The 16,931-nt window shown below is 58.6% G+C and overlaps 1 protein-coding gene across 3 annotated transcripts in view; it reads left to right on the top strand.

Moving 5' to 3' along the window:
* COL5A1 (collagen type V alpha 1 chain) overlaps positions 1–16,176 on the top strand; it is a 168,470-nt gene extending 152,294 nt beyond the window's left edge. For 2 of the 3 annotated variants that reach the window (XM_070518413.1, XM_070518414.1), the window contains exons 63-66: positions 222–334; positions 3,454–3,522; positions 7,140–7,373; positions 13,524–16,176. In XM_070518413.1, the coding sequence (XP_070374514.1) occupies positions 222–334; positions 3,454–3,522; positions 7,140–7,373; positions 13,524–13,670 (563 nt within the window). In that variant the 3' untranslated portion in view covers positions 13,671–16,176. Of the gene's footprint in view, positions 1–221; positions 335–3,453; positions 3,523–3,584; positions 3,654–7,139; positions 7,374–13,523 lie in introns of all 3 variants that reach the window. The other variant, XM_014863321.3, reaches the window with a different exon arrangement.
* Positions 16,177–16,931: the final 755 nt, after the last annotated feature.

The following is a 16,931-nucleotide window of genomic DNA, read 5'->3' as shown; positions in this document are numbered from 1 at the left end:
GTGCTCCAGCTGCATGCATGGTGACAAATCTGCCCCTGTCTCTTTATGGGCCCAGCAGGAAAATCAGAATGTTATCAGATGAACCCCAGAAAGGCCACGCTGGTGGTGTCCGGCCCTGGCCGTGTGTTTTAACTGCTGAACTTACATGTCACAGCTGCTTCTTGAACCATCCGGGGCGCAGCGCTCACGGCCCCGCCACCCTCCCTGTCTCTTCCGTCCAGGTGAATACTGGGTGGACCCCAACCAGGGCTGCTCCCGGGATTCCTTCAAAGTGTACTGCAACTTCACGGCGGGAGGGGCGACCTGCGTCTTCCCCGACAAGAAGTCTGAGGGGGTGAGTACCGCCTGCCGCAGCTGCCTTCCTCTCATGGCGGGCCAGGCTGAGGGTGCCAGACGTTTCTCATGTGTACAGCTTTCAGGATGAACACCAGGGGTCCTGCCCAGTGGCGTATTGGTTAAATTCACGCACTTGGCCTCACCAGCCCAGGGTTTGTGGGTTCAGATCCCGGGCATGGACCTACACACCACTCATCAAGCCGTGCTGTGGTGGCATCCCATAGACAAAACAGAGGAAGGTGGGCACAAATGTTAACTCAGGGACAATCTTCCTCAAGCAAAACAAAAAGAATGAACACCAGAAATTGGCCAGTTTCAAAATCAAGGTTTTTCCTCCAGAAGTGCACCTTCCTTAAGAAGAATGTTAAGCGGTGGGATTAGTGCAGCCTCGGGTTACGGAGGGTTGAAGGATGCCTGGCTGGTGGGTGTGTTTCCGCCTGCCACCCCCAATGCTGGCATTTCCACCTCTGCTTGGTCAGGTCCTTCCTAAAATGACTCTCTAGCTCTGCCCTCAGGCCAACCTGAAACCCCCGGAAGGACTTTTGGGGCAAATGCATCTTTGAGAAGCTTCGCCTCAGTTCTTAGCATCAGCCAGCTTCCGCGACGCTCGCTCCTGCCTCTCCGAGTGCAGGGCGTGACGTTCAAGTCTGCCTAGTGAAGAAGTTTGGTTAGCGAGGCTCTGATTCCTTGAGATTTTGTGGAATGCCAATGTAATGTCACCTCTGCGGTCTTCCACGGGCCTGCCCTCTGTAGTGGGAGTTTCTGTGTGTGCGTGTCTGCAGACAGGCATGTGGATGGCGTGTGTGTGTGCATGGACCGGTGTGTGCTGCTTTCTCTCAAGCGTGTATGTCTGAGGCTAGGCCCACTTTGGCCCAGGGCAGGGGAGGAGGACGAGGTCTCCAATTGGGAAGATGACGGAGACTCTGGCCGCAGTGCCTCTGCATCTGCCTGGACAGACCCTCCTCCATGTTGTCTCTTCAACGGCTTCCCCTCTTGTGGCCCAAACTAAGGGCAGCCGGTTCCTGGAGGCAGCGGCCGTGTTTGCTGTGCAGGCTCAGCTCTGGCAGGCGGGAGGCAGCAGCCCGCAGCCCTCAGCTTCCTGGTGGCCGTAGTACCCAGAGGCAGCTTCCTCTGGAGGGAGAGCGGCTGTGTTCTCCGGGGCACGGTCCCCATCCCTGCATCTCACCGTCACCGTGGGGAGCTCCAGCACCCCCGTGGGCCCGAAGGCCCAGCTTTCAGGAGCAGGGGCTCCAGGCTGTCAGGGATGACTTGGGGGCCCCTGTTTTCTTTGCACGCTCTCCTAGCCTGGAATTTTAAATACTTGGTAACCTGCCTGCCCAGCTACGAACCCTTTGTGGTTCAAAAAGAAAACTCAAACTTTAAGACCCTTCCATCTGGCAGAGGCCCAGGAGGAAATTCATGTGGAAACGATACTGCTTCCCCTCCTTTTTGTCACTGTCTGTCCTCTGCAAACGGCCTCCCTGCTGAAGAATTAGCAAGACTCCCCCAGGAGCCGCAGCGGCTCCTGACAGCAGGCTGGGGCGCTGAGTGACCCCCACTGCTCCTCTCTCTTCCTCTGCACGGGTGCCAACCAGCCAGGCGGCCACGGCCTGGGAGCCTTGGGCTCAGGCCACGACTGCTCAGCCACTTGCAAGTAGAGACCCTCTGCCCGGTTGCCTGGGCACTGAACCCCTGCCTGTCGGGCAGCTGGAGGGCCAGGGGTGTGAGGCCGAGGGCTGGGGTGAGGTGAGCACCTGTCTGCACCCCTGAGCCTGTTCTCAGAGGAGGCCGCCCTCGTGTTAGCTGAGCATGGCACCAACAGTGGCAGATTCAGAAACCAAAGGGAGAGGGCCAGAGAGTCCTGAGGGGCAGGAGGCAGGCTGGACACCCTTCTCCTCCAGTGGGGCCCCTTTTTTGGCTCTCCTGCCTGAGGCCGGCTCAGAGGAGAGCCAGGGCCTAGGGACCAGAATTCAGACTTCTGCTTCCTCACTGCGCAAGACTGGGACCTGGGGCCCAAGCAGAGGCCCGCGGACGGCTGAGGCCAGGCTGGCCGCGTGGGCTCTTCCCTTCTGCTCCAGGTCTCTGCCTGCAGAAGTAAATTCACAGGCAGCCTCGGCCGGGAAAGAAGTCTCCGCTTCTGGAGCCAGTGCAGGTCTCCTAAAGGAGGGGATCATTCATTCATGCATTCACTCATTCCACAGCGTTACTGAGGCCCCACTAGGCCCACCCTTGGGAACTGCGGCCTTGGCCTCTGCAGAGAGAAAACTCCAAATGGGGGCCCCCTCCCCTCCCACAGGGGGACAGACGCTGCCCCTCCCGATGATGCCTCTGCTTCGTGCTACGTCCTCAGGGAAGCCCTGGAGGGGTCTGCTACCTGGGCCACAGGACAGATGGTGCTGGCAGGGGACCCACCCTCCAGGCCACTTCTCCCAAAGAGAAAGCCACCACACACGGACACACACACCGTGTACCCCACAGCCACACCCCACACAGATACACACACAGACACACACGTCGCACACAAACACACACACGCACACCTCACCCCTCGCTGGTCCAGCCGTGTCACAGATGCTGGGTGGACCCTGGCAGGGTCTCTGGCCCACCGCATCCCCAGGTGGAGGCCATGGAGACATAGCCTCACCCCTCAGCTCAGAGGATCAGAGGAGAGGATGCCCACACGTCCTTCCCTCCGCCCATCGGTGAATGTGGGCTCTTATTATCATCATCTTCATCACACAAGATGAGCGAGCGTTCATTCATTCATTCACTCATTCACTCAAGAAGCGTGTTTCAGCATTGCTAGGTGCCAGGCACTGCGCTTGATGCCAGATATACAAAACCTGATAAGACTTGCACTCGACCCTGCATGTGGAGCACGTGTGGGCACCTGGAAAGCGCGAGGGCTCCTCTCGGCCTCATCGTGTCCCATCTGCCCTGGAGGGAGCTCCTCAGCTCTCAGGGGGGAGATGGAGGCACGAAAGGCATCCGTTCCCGGTTGGCCACGCGGGCGGGGAGAGCGCGTGTGCAGGACGCGGGGCGTGTCCCGAGGAGGCGGGAGAGTAACCTGTCCTTCTCTGTTTCTCTCCCTCCCCGCCTCCCCTGCTCCATGTTTAGGCCAGAATCACTTCTTGGCCCAAAGAAAACCCAGGTTCCTGGTTCAGTGAATTCAAGCGTGGTAAACTGGTAAGGCCGCCCCTGGCTTCTCTGGGATTGTCGTTTAAACCCACCCGTTTCGTATCTTCCAGAGTAAAATGGCCCGCTGGCCCAAAGAACAGCCTTCTACCTGGTATAGTCAGTACAAGCGAGGGTCCCTGGTAAGTGGCCGCTGGGCGCTGCCTGCTTGCGGCACGGCCTGGCTCCTGGCTCTGCATGGGACTAATCGCCACCGTGCGCCCACCTGCTCTCGCCCCTTTGGCCAGACCGCTCCACGGCACATGAAGCCAGACCAGCCTCGGCCCGCTCCCACCACGCCCAATGAGGGTTCCCTTCCGCCTGGGAGCAGGCGCCTGGCTCTCCATTCAGATCTAGGATGGGAGGCTTGTGCTCCGGGCGCCCAGAGCCAAGCTGGGCACTGCCAGGAACTGAGACCAAAGGCACCAGGAGCCGGAGGGTTTGTTTTGCTAAGTTCTAGCTTGCAGGTCAGATGAAATGGGTCCTGGACCACTAAACTAGTCAGATTCTTTCCAGGACCCATCGCACTAAGCCCTGAATGCACACCGGGCTGTGGGCCTCTCAGTTGCATCCATCCGCATGACTCTGTGAGTCCTTGTCTTAACTTCTGGGGAGCCAATCTGAAACAGCCCATCCCAGGAGGGGAAAGGCTTCAACGTCTCCTGAAAGAGACAAATGTGTTTTCCCGGCAGGCATGGAGCCGAGAGCCGGTTCACACTCCTTTCCGTGAGGCCGCCGGCCGCTTCTGCACGGCGGAGCATTTTCCCTGAGCATCTCAGGAGTTTGAGGGGGGCCCTTTTCTGGAACAAAGTACAGAGTTCTCGTCCCCCTTCCTAACAAGTTAAAGCACTGAGCTTGTAGAACATGTCTGTGTGACAGGTGCCGTTAGAGCCCCACTTTGCTTCCTCGGATCTAGTTACCCCGCCCAACGCCCTAGAAGGAGGCCCTTCTCACTCGGAAGCCAGCTCTTGGGTCCCGTGAGTTCCCACCCAACCACCTGCCATTGGTTCCTGCCCCCCAGCCTCCCCGGGTGGGCACAGTGGCCACCTTCCCCTCAGGGACTTACGGAGTGGTGGATGCCAGCCGGCCTTTGCCCTGTCGCACCTCTGAAGACCCCTCGTTCCTGAACCTTGACGCACTTCGTGGCTAATTATTAATACCTCACGCCCTCGATGTTGTTGATTTCCAAGTAGCTCCGGCCCTTTGCAGACCCTGGCGGTCCGCTCACTGCCTCCTTTGGAGGGACCTCCTTTGTCCTTCTGTGTGGACCTCAGGCACTGGCCTGCTTCCTCTCCTGCCGTTTCTCCTCTCCTTCACCTCTTTCTTGCTCGCCTCGGAAAAGAGCTACTGGCACACAGAAGGACCTGAGGGGGACACGCCCTCGGGGGGCCCCCATGATGGGGTGGCTTGACTGGATGACAAGGAGCGGGGCTGGGGGGTGCAGGGGTCAGGTGGGAAGGAGCTGGAGAGGTGGTGGGGTCCTTTCTGTGGCCGTGGTGGTGGCCGCCTGCACAGGCCCTGCCCTCTCCGGACAGCCCTTGCGTCCCCAACTCCTCATTCTGAGGAATGGGTCGCAGAGCACTCATGTTCAGCCACCAGCCCAAAGAGTCCACCTCCTACTTCTGTCCTATTCCGAAGACAGTTGCCCAAGGATAGAGGTGAAGGGGCCACCCAGGGGAAGTGTCACCTTATCTTTTGACTTTTCCCACTGTGTTATTGCCAACGCTCTGTGACTGTCATGAGTGAACAGGATGCAGATGCAAGTCCCTCCTCGAAGAAATAGGCTCTTTATCTGGGCTGGGCTGCCCTGGATGTGCCCCGTTAAGATAATACTGCACACACCTCTCCCACCGGAAGGACAGGGTCACACGGTGGGACTCTGGGATTCCAGCACAGGGCACGGGGCTCGGCCCTACTGGGCCCTCCTACCACCCCCTCAGCACTGGGGGCTTCAGGTCCTTCTGTGTCCAGCGCCGCCCACTGGCCTCTCCCCGTGCATGCGTCCTTTCTCGAGTCAGTCAAGTTTCCTCCCAGAAGGAGCACCTGATGGTCCAGACTGCCGGTTGGTATTCAGTCTTTCTCCTCAAGGTCCAACTGTAAGGTTTCCGGTCACTGCGTGGAGAGCTGGAGTTGGCCGGTGGCTGTGTGCTCTCCCTGCCCTGGTGGGAAGGGACATGCCCCCGGGCCGGACCCACCACCTTCAGCTGTCTTTAATTATATATACAAAAATACGTGGGCGATCTCACTTTAGTTGTCCTTCGTGTGTTCAGACGGCTCTTTGGGGCGGGCTGGGGGCAGCTGTGGAGCTGCGCAGGGCGGGGAACCGCTGGTCTCAGACCCTGACGTCGTCTGCTCCATCGTCCGGCACGGAAACACGCCTGGCCACCCTTGCTCAGCCAGCGTCTGTCTGCGAGGAGAGCCTGGCTCCCTGGCCGAGAGGAATCCAGGGCAGGGAGGGAAAGACGTCTATGTCTTAGTTAAGAAGCGTCCGTGTCCCTGTCAGTGTCCACTGGTTCAGCAAGCTGGGGTTTGCAAAAGAGACGCAGAAGCTGCGACTCGTCTCTCTGGACGCCCCGCCCCAGCCCCGCACCTGGCTGAGCCGAATAGCCCAGTTTGGGGATGTCCAGCTGGTGACTCTGGAGCAATCCCGTGAGACCCAGCACACCATCTTTCCCGGATGCCTTGCCCTGGGTCTGCTGCCAGAGAGCGAGGCCTTTCAGCGATGGCCGTGTTGCCAGAGCGCCCAGCGTGGGCCAGGCGAGCCCCCAGGCCACAGCTGGACTTGCTCTGCTCTCCCCTGAATTCCGTGCCTGGGAACAGGCAGGAATGGCCCTTCCTGAGGGCCATCCCATGGCTCCCTGTGCTTCCAGGAAGGTGCCCAGTCATGCCAGCCCTCTGGCTCTTGGCCCTGTGGCCTGTGACCCTCCCTCAGGCTGGCCTTCCTTCCTGCTGGTCCGGCCCCGCACGCCTCGCTCCCAACTGGCCCGAGTTACTCTCCGAGGCCTCCTGCCCTCTCTCCCCTTCTCGTGGGCTCCCTGGCCAGGGCCTTGTACACACAAGCGCTCAGCTGATGGTTTTCATTTCATAATCTAATGAGTGCCTTCCTTTTACCAGCCTTGGGGCACAATGACAGGGACATACATGCCAGGCCTCTACCTTCAGGGTGCTCACGGTCCAGGGAGGGCTGCCGACCAGGCACCTATAACCCAGGGGTCCAGTGCTGGTGTGGAGGGACTTACAGCCTGGTAGGGAAAATGGGCACTGAGCCAAGCCAAGATGGGCAAGGGCAGCTAACCCAGGCAGGCTTCCTGGAGGAGGAGGCACATGAGCTGAGCCCTGGAGGATGAGTAGGGGCCAGCCAGGCAAAGAGGAGTGGGAGGGTTGTTTAGGTCCCTGAAAGAAATGAGGGGTGGTTCACTCCATCCCAGAGAGCCCCCAACAAAGCCAGTGCACACTGGCTTCGGGGGACCAGGCATGCGGCGTGCTTCCAGGTGGTGCCCTGGGCGAGGCTCACCCTCCAGAGGAGACGGTGTGTGGGTGAAGCTTGTGAAGCCCAGGCCCTGAGGATGGGGGTCTTTGTGGCTGTGGTGTGTCCCTTCACTGCTGAGCGCCCCCTCTGTGCCCTGCAGCTCTCCTATGTGGACGCGGAGGGCAACCCGGTGGGTGTGGTCCAGATGACCTTCCTGCGGCTGCTGAGCGCCTCTGCACACCAGAACATCACCTACAACTGCTACCAGTCGGTCGCCTGGCAGGACGCCGCCACGGGCAGCTACGACAAGGCCATGCGCTTCCTGGGCTCCAACGACGAGGAGATGTCCTTTGACAACAGCCCCTACATCCGCGCCCTGGTGGACGGCTGTGCTGTGAGTGTCCGCGGCCCCGCTTGCCCCTCCTGGGCTGCATTCACGCAGTCAACATGAGTTTACTGGGCACCTGCGATGTGCCAGGCCCCGAGCCGCATGGAGGATGTGGTGAGGGCCCCAGACGAGGTGGGCTGCCAGGCTGGCCCCTCACAGAGCACAGCCGACTTGGGCAGCCCCACGCCTGCCAGAGACGTGGAATACCCGAGCACGGCCGGAGCTCCAGGGCCTCCCCGTGCGGCTGTGGGTGAGGAAGGGAAAGCTGAGACCTGACCGGAAAGGAGCCTGGGCCCATGACCCCTCCCTGCTGTGCCGTGGGTCAAACACGGAAGGCCTCTGGTGGGTCCAGCTCGGACTTCGAGACCCCCTCCCTTAGACGGGTCTCTCCTGGGAATGGCCAGGACTGAGCTGGGATCAGCTCCTAGGACATGGCTCTGCCAACTCAGGGTGACAGCAGCCACCGACCCCCAGGACAGCCCCACCCAGTTAGGTCATCTCCTTGGACCCCATGCTCCCCTCACCCACCTCCCCCACCCGCCAGGGGCAGTTCTGTTCCAGGCCCGAGAGGCTTGCCCAGGCCACACTGTGAGCCGGGGCTGGAGTTGTGTTCACTCTTTGGCCCCTTGGCCCCCCGTATGCTTGCCCTCCTCTGCTCCCCACCATGTGGCCCCCAGATTGAGGCCTGGGCCCCCAGCCGAAGGTCGGCCCCTCGGGACTGCACCCCCGGGGGCTGCCATCTGCTCTGGGCAGCACACAGGTCTGAGCTGTGTCCTCTTGTCCTGGGAGATGTTTGGGGCGCAGCTGTGCACAGGGGCCCCATCCCGTTAAAATCCTCTGACGTGTCCCTCGTGTGGCCTTTTAGAGGTTGGAGGTGGGCAGAGGTCACCAAGAAGGACTGCCCCTGTGGGTCTTACTGTCGAATCCCCATGTCCAACCCCTGTTCTCTTCACCACGTGTCCTTCGGAGACCTGCCCGTGGACCCCGCCCTGGCGAGCTCCTCGGGGACAGGGCGAGTGTGGGCTCCACCCCTTGCTCGGTGTCCAAGGTTGGCCCTGTGTGGTGCCTCGCTCTAGGCCGGCACCTGGGGATGCCCCGCTCTGGAAGGCACCATGCCGGTCATCTCCTGGGTCGGGAAGCTTTTCCGTACCTCCCTGCTCCAGACAGGGCCCCTCCTGTGGATGTCCGGTTGGAGTGACCACCTGTGGTCCCTTCCACCAGTCGTCTCCCGCCCTCTTTGAACAGAGTACCCAGGGCGTTTGTCAGAGCTGGCCACAGTGTGTCCCAGGCCAGGGAGAGGCGTCCCTGAGCTCTGAGCCGCCCCCGTGTGCGTGCGAGGAGCCAGCGCTCCTGCCTGTGGGTTGTTGTCCCTGCCTCAGGCTGCCTGCTTTGCTTGTCGCTGCTCCTATTCTGTCAACCGCATGTGGGATTTGAGGATTTCCCAGTGTCTGCTGAGATGGTCTGGCCCCATTTGGACCGGGCCAGAGTGGCCTGAGGTGGTTCTGCAGGGCAGGCTGGTCAGGCAGGGAAGCCAGAGGGTGGTGCTGACCCACAGGCCTGGGAGCAGGACTCGGGGGGGCCCAGGTTCAAATCTTGCCTCCTCCCCTCCCTGGGGCCAGGACTCCCTTTAGCCCTGGGAAGCCCCGTTCCTTTTTCCCACAAAAGGATCTGGTCATAACCCCAAGGGTTACTTTGTGGGTGAGGGTGAGTGTGTGCGGGCAGGTGGGAGGCCCGGGCCCGGTGAGCAGCCTTCACGGGAACACCCTGCTTTCTTCCTGCTTCCGTGGCCCCGAGAACCATGTGGTCCACACTGCAGGTCCGCCCTGGATGTGCAGAACTTGTCCTTCTCTAAGGTCAGAGGGATCCGGTTCCCTGGGGAAAGGGATCCAGAAACATCAGGGGAGCCTCAGCCATCCAGCATCTGTTCGTGTTCCTGACATGCACCCCGAGCTGCTTCCAGAAGGTCGTGAGGCAGCCTGTAAAATTATCGCTTCATCTCTCTCTGCCTCCCCCAAGCGAAGATAATAATAGCACCCGCTTCACAGGGTGGTTCCCGGAGCACATCCAGTCTTGCCTAAAAAAAGCTCAGAATTGTGTTCAGCCCACCATAAGCCCTGAAAGAATTTCCAGCTCCTGTGAGTATTTTGAGACAGCACGGGCCCACCAGCACACGGCAGCAAAGGTGGAGACGTGACGAGAGATGAGGAATCCTGTAAAGGAGAGGCAGGACCTGGGGGACACAATTTTGATTTTGGCTTTGAGCTTCCTGGCTTCCATGGCAGAAAGGGAAACACTTGGGTTGGCCCAGTATATGTGTGTCATTTGGTAAAGGGAGCAGACTGGTTTTCCAGAAGAGGGCACCGTTCTCTGGATGAGAATGCTGGAAAAATGTATCTTGTGGAGGACCCTCAGAGGTTAAAGGGCAGGCCACCCCAGCCCCCCCTAATCCAGCTCAGACGGCTCCACCCCTCGTAAGAGCTTCCTGGGAAGATCCAGGTGTTTCCATCCGTAGCCTCTTGAAGCCCCCTCCCCTGCTCCTTTCAGCGGCAAAGCTGGAGCCCCCGGAAGCTCCCAGCACTGCTGTCTAACTCAGAGCTCGACTTCCTGGCTCTGCCTGAATCCTGGTCAAGGTCAAGCTCAAATCCTCCTTAATTCCACAATCAGAAAGTCTGTTCCTCTGGCCCCGTGTCTTCTGGGGATGAGGGTGTGCTGTTTGCCTGTGGCAGCACAGCCGTTGGTGGGGCAGGTCTCTGGGGCGTCACACGACATCGTCCTCCGCCATGCACCAAAAACCACTGAGCATTCCCCGCTTCCAGGACAGAACTGCTCATCTGGGTCTGCACTTTGTTTTGTGGATGCCGAATCTGAGGCCTGGAGAGGCCTGGTGACTTGCCCAAGGGCCTCAGGGTTTGGCAAAGCTGAGTCTCCTAATTCTCACCCTGGGGTCCCTTCCTGGCACAGCTGCACCTTGAATGCCCCCATTGACCGGGAGCTCACTACCTCCTGAGACAGCCCAGTCTATGGTTGCAAAGTCTCGGTGTTAGGAAGCTCTTCTGAGAATGGAGCTAAGATCTGCTTGCCCACAACTCCCACCTGTCGCTCCTCGTTCCGCTCCCTCAAGTCATGTGCTGAAAACCTGGTTCTTGACCAGAGTGTCTCAGCCTTTGGGGCCAGATCATTCTTCGGTGTGTGTGGGGTTGGGGTGGGGGAGTCGTGGGCATTGTAGAATATTGAGCAGCGTCTCCAACCTCAACCCACTAGATGCCAGGGGAACCCGCTCCGCCCAGTCGTGGCAACCAGAGATGCCTCCAGACATTGCCACATGCCCCCTGGGGGACAGAATCGTCCCCGATGGGGAACTGCGTTCTACAGAAAGGACAGCGGTTTGAAGGAGCTCCCGCAGCTTCCTCTCCCCCACAGAGCCAGGGAAGCCAGGCCACAGGGCAGGAGGATCCTGCGGCCAGGAGCCCTGGAGCTGAGCTCCCAATGCAGTTATGATCCAAACCACAGTCTTCTCTGTTAGGAAAGTCGCCAGTGCAAGTTTAGGCAGCTGCCCAACACTGTAGGGAAGCAAGTGCCTGGGCCCCGCAGCGGTCATCGCTAAGCTCCGGGATCGTCCTCCAGGCAGTGGCAAGACTTAGGATCATGGGAATATCCAGACTGGATGCTGGCCAGGGAAGGGGAGGGAGCTCTCTCTCCAGACACATTTACTTCCAGAAAGAAAAGATGTTGTCTTTAAAAAAGTGGAGAGAGAATGGCTCCAGACAGAATAACACAGTTTACGAGGAACTTGACTGTGCAGGCGGACTGGGGAGGGCATTCGAGTGGAGGACCGGGCGGGAAGGACACGGAGGTGGGTTTAGGGGCTGCTGGGGAGCGGCGTGAAGCGAGGCTGGCCTGGAGGGCCCAGCGCTCTGCTCACCCCAAAACCCCGAAAAGCTCAGCCACGACTTAAAAGGTCACAGCCCTGCCATGTAATTATGCAGGAGGCCCTGATGCCCCCCCAGAACATGTGGCCTGCCTCAGCCCCCCAAGGCCTGCTGGATTCATATAGTCATGAGGGCCCAAGAAATTGGGATTCAGACACAGAGCATCGTGTGGTTGTGTAGCTGATGGTGGGGCTGCCAGGTGGGGCCCGGCCCTGCAGAGAGACACAAATCACCAGGCAGGAAGCCCAAGGGGCCACGCCACATGAATCCCATGGCTTGTGCAGCTTTGTGCCCCCCCCGGGTGCCATTGCTGGCTGGTAGTGGTTCTCGATGCCCTGGAATGACGGGGTGGCAGAGCGGCCTGCACACATGGCACCCTGCTTACGTTCACCCCTCTCTGAGCACCCTGCTAGTTGAGCGCTGGGCCCTTCAGTCTGGGAGGAATCACCCTGCCGGCTCGGCAAACGCCGCCATCCCTTGGATGAGGGAAAGAGGAGGACGCTGGCCGGGGTTTCGGACTCCGACTTCTCACTTTGTCCTCCCGTGATGGAGAGAGAGAGCTGGCTTCCCGGCCGCATCTCATCAAGGCCGGGATCCCGTTATCGAGGCTCCACCCTCGGGAACTGATAGCCTCCTGAAGGCCCGGCCTCCTAAGACCCTCACACTGGGGATGGGACTTAAGTATCTGGATTTGGGGGGACACAAACATTTAGCACCAGCAGGGCATCATGACACCGCCGGCTGCTGTGGTCCGAGTGCCGGCCGGGGCCGGGAGGTCCCCCTCAGTGGGACGCTTGTGGGGCTCTGCCTCACCTCCTGGCCCTTCCAGAGGTGGCTTCTCCAGAGGAGAGATCCCGGGGGCAGAGGGGGCTCAGGACAGAAGCCACATATCACAGCCTAATTTCTGAAGTGGCACAGTGCCCCTCTGCCCACTCCTGTTGGCCACAACCCTGTGCAGGGAGGGAGGGGACCACCCCCGTGTGATCCCGAGAGGCGGGGTCCCCGGGCCTTCGTGGAGACAGCCCCAGACAGTGGAGGTCACCTCACCAAAGCTCAGCTCACCGAGAGCTTCTCACAGGCCGTGTGAGGCTCCCGGTGCTTCTTGGGATCCTCCAGGTGGTCTTCCGGCCTCCTGAGAGGGACGCTCTGACCCCGCTCTGCAGGAGGGGAGGTGCTGCTCTTGGTCCTCCTGTCTCCAGGGATCCGGTGGTGGAGGGAGACCCTTCCTGGGGCGGGATCCCGCTCAGAGCACGGCTTGGGTCTCTGGTGAGGGAGGGAAAGCCGCTCGTCCAGGACAGGCAGCAGGTGGGCATCTGCCACGGTTCACGGCCACCGACATCAGAGACCCTCCTCTAGGGGGGAGTTGGGGGGTGGGGCTGGTTTAATCTCACATGCAAAAGTGTCCTGAACACTCAGAGCCGAGGTTGGGTGGCTTTCCAGACCCGGGCAATCTTGCACGTTCACTTTCCGTATTCCGGGAGACGTGGCCCGGCAGGGGAGGGAGGCCGCCTCTCCGGGACATCTCTGGCACCTTTCTGAGACCCACTCTCCTAGTTGGTAAGGCAGGCTTGCATTCTACCCCCGGGGGTGAGCTGAGGGCGAAAGGAGATGCTAGTGGGGATGGAACACATGGTCTGAGCAGAGCAGGGGTGCTGACTCCTCCAGCGGCCACTCCTTCACTGTGCTATCCCTTGCCCTCCGTACCTCAGTTTACCCAGGACTCCTGGGGAGCAGATGGTGGGTAAGAGTCCCTTCTGTTCTCACACTTGTGAACGTGGAATCCTCTTACGTCTGAGTGTGACTCAGTCTGCTGATTGCCAAGGGCAGGCCAGCAGCCTGCTGTTGCTGTCTTGGAATTCTTAATTTTTGCACAAGAAGCCCCTGATTCAGACATTTCGGTGGAGCCCACAGTCCTGGCGGGGCTGCTTTGGGCAAATCCCTGTGGTTAAGATGGGAGGTGTCCCAGCTGGCAGGGGAGGAGGTGGGCTCGAATGGGCTGCGGCCCCTCCGTCTCAGCCCACTGTGGGAGGATGGAACGGGACATCACGGCAGGAAGCTGCGTGCTCTGGTCTGTCACATCTCCTCCTCCCACCGGCCCGAAAGAAGGGGGCAAACCGGTTGCCTTTGTGGGTTGTCCTGCCGTGGGGGGCGGTGTGCTTGGTGATCAGCTACCCCGAGAGGCCCTCGCCCCCGTTCTGACCCATGTCTGCCTCTCTCCCCTTCACAGACAAGGAAAGGGTATCAGAAGACCGTTCTGGAAATCGACACTCCCAAGGTGGAGCAAGTGCCCATCGTGGACATCATGTTCAACGACTTCGGTGAAGCATCACAGAAATTCGGATTCGAAGTGGGGCCGGCTTGCTTCCTGGGCTAGGAGCCGCGAGCCCGGCCCCCAAGAGCAACCTCGTGACCTCAGCGCGCCGTCTGTGGGTGTCCTGGACAGTGAAGGCCCCTCGTCCCTCCCCCGCCCTCGTCTGCGCCTCGGCACCGTGCCGTGCCAGACCCCCAACCCAGAGAGAGCAAAGGGAACGAGCCGTGTCCCCCACCCCGGAGCCGAATCACATGACCTAGACGTCCCACAGCCGCGGGGCCGGAATGCCACCACCCCCGTTCCGTCTACACCACACTCCACAGGGAAGGAACGGGGCCCACACTTCTTGCCACGGAGCTCGCCAGCCGCGTTCGTGGAGAGTTCGCAGGGCGGGGGTGGGGCTGCAATATTGAGAGATCAGTTTTTTTCTTTAATTCAACTTGAAGATGTGTATTTCCCCTGACCTTCAAAAATGTTCTGAGTCAAGCCTTGTAAAGGTCATCCCCGCCCTGCCAGAGCCTCGTTCTCAACATCCATTCGCAGGCCCAATGTCGCTCTGCATGTGCCTTTCCGATGGATTAAAGGTGCTTTTGTTTTGTGAGTTTTAAGTAAATATTTGTATTGTATTGTCATAAATGTTCAGTGTCCCTGACTTTCAATCATGCATGTCAACCCAGCCTCAGTCCCACCGGGAGAATGGGATGTGGCGTCCATTCTGGGATGCGGTCCAGTTCTGGCTAGAAAGGGGAAGCCCCGCTGCCACCCTGCTCAAGAATGTGCAACAAATTGGAAATTTACCCAGGGCAGCAAGAATTCACGCCGCCCCTGAAGATGCAGGTTCCAGTGCCCTCTTACAGACAATTTTTTGATTAGCTCTGGATTTTTTTTTTTAATGTGGAGGAAAAAAAGGATCTTATACTTTGCCTTTTCTACATGCACTTAGATGAAAACACAGGCTTAAATCAATTTTAATTGCTTCCTTTTTCCATTTTTCTTCCTGCAGAGCCTGATGGGAGAATGTCCAGGGCAGGGAAACCACATTTTCTGTAGATGATAATTAAATGAAAATTGGTGCTTATTTTTACACTTCTCTTTTGTGGTGCTATCTGTTTTAAGATCTCCTTGAAGGCGACACTGGGGGTACCTGGCCGTGCCTCATTCTCCCACCTTTCTCGATCCAGGTTTTTGCCAAGGACATTAAGATAAATGCACGTCGCCTTCCTTCCCACTGGCCCGCTCGCTCTTGCACCCCTAGATCGCAGCGAGGCCGCCTCGAAGCCTGTTAGCAGTATTAGGGCGCACTTCTGTGATTTGAAAACACACACGCAAAGTACAAAGACGCTTCCCACATTGTCCACGGTGTGACGATGGCAGGTTGTATTCGGTGGCTGAATGTCTGTGGTGCTAATTTCTGTGTTTGTTCCAAGAACTGAACTGAGGCCGCGTGTGCTGTCTCTGCTGGGCTCCTTTGACGCGGCCTCGGCAGACAGAGAAATGTGCAATGAACTCTGGCCCTCTCGGGCCTACCAGCAGCACTTCCTTCCCAGGTCAACAATTTGGATTTCCATCCGCCAACATCCTGGGCTCGGGTCTCAGCCGCCCCGGAGCTGAGGGCCAGCGCGGCTCCGTCTGGGTGTCATTCCTTCTCCTTGAGCAATGGCGAGGGGATGCCCCCCGTGGGCGGAGGACCAGAGGGGCCGACAAGGAAAGGCCAACCCTTTACTGTGAAAAGCTGCCCCGGTCGATGCCCTTTCCTTCCACGATGGGAGAAGTAAGTTGGGCCCCCCACGGCCCTCGGGAGGAGCTGTGACAAGTCACAGTTCTGGTGCTGTCCTCCACCCGCCCCACCCCGTTGGAACGTTGTTCCAGCTTAAGAAACCACAGCAAAGCAACCCAGGAGCGACAAACACCACCCACAAGGATTTCACAAATTCCCGTGGAAATTGTATCTCGTTCTTGCCAAAGAAAAGTCTGGCTTCGAGACTCTCTCCAGCCAGGATGCCAGCGTGCGCCAACGACTTCCACCTTCATCTCTTCAAAAGAAAAGCCATATCCGGGGATGGCCCGGGTGCCCTGTGGGCTTTGTCTAGGTCATGTGATTCTGTTTTGATTTCTCACCCCTCCTGAGTTCTCCTCCTCTTCTGTCTTCTTCCTCCGTTGGTCCCTTCAAAGCTGTTGCAATTTGTACTGAAGTCAAAACGTGTCCCGTTCTCCCCAGACCACTTAGCTACGGTATATTTGCAATAAAATTACTTCTTATATTTGCAGAAATTCTTTTGGCGTAATTTTATTTTTTCCTCCTAATAGATATAATTGGACACATGTTGAAAGGAAAGAAAAAGAAAACAGTAAACAGAAAACCTGTGATAAAAAGATTCTAGGACATTAGGCCCTTCAAAAGAGAATGTCAGATGACCCCTTGTACATTTCCTAAAAGTCCAATAGACACATTCATAAGTTTTAACTGTAATGCCCAGGAAAGGGTGTTTTAAAATATTTTAAACCTGTGTAACAGAGGAATAATTGTAATAGTTTTTCAATAAATCGAGTTTACTGTTTCCACCGTAAACAGATGTGATTGGCTGTCTTCTTAAGTGTGACCAGGGCCTTCCCCTGCATTAAACCCCTGTGTGACCCCAATCACAGGACAGTAGAAGCTCCCCAAATCCTGGCGGTGGTCACAGACAGAGGAAGGATGGCATTGCCCGGGCTGCCCTCCCAGGGAGGCCTTCCCTGGGCAGCAGTGGTGGCGGGCAGACCTGCCGGTGGACAGAGCTGTTCCCTGGAGTGGCGTCAGGATGTGGTCAGGCACCAGCCTGAGGGGCCTCCTGGACGAGTTCCCATGACTCTTGGGCTTCCAGACCTTGACAGTGTGTGGGCCTCGCTCTCACCCTGGCAGTGGGTGCCCTGGGGCAGCATGTCCCCGAGGCTCTCCCACTCTGGGGTCCAGCTGTATAAGGGGTGGTACTTCGAGGCCCCTTGGGGAGCTGGGTGGGATGTGGGGCTCGTCCCAGCCGACGACCCTGAGCAGAAGTGACGCGTGCCTCTTCTGGTCTGAAGTAGTGGTTCCCTCTCCGATGTCACCAGCCACATCTCAGCGAGCAGCTGCATCCCCAGCAGACTCCTGCAGGGGGTCCCCAGCCAACCTGCCATGAACTTGGATGTGGCACGAGTCAGAAACACATTTTTGTTTCTTTAAGCCACTGATTTCAGGGTTGGTTGTCATTGCAGCAAAACCTAGACCAGTGGTTTTCCAAGTGTGGTCCTTGGACCAGCAGCAACAGCCTGACCTTAATGAAATGCAAATTCCTGGGCCCCGCTGCA

The sequence above is a fragment of the Equus asinus genome, chromosome 10, assembly GCF_041296235.1.
Source record: "Equus asinus isolate D_3611 breed Donkey chromosome 10, EquAss-T2T_v2, whole genome shotgun sequence".
In the NCBI taxonomy this organism is placed as follows: Eukaryota; Metazoa; Chordata; class Mammalia; order Perissodactyla; family Equidae; genus Equus; species Equus asinus.
This window is presented reverse-complemented; position numbering and strand designations above follow the sequence as displayed.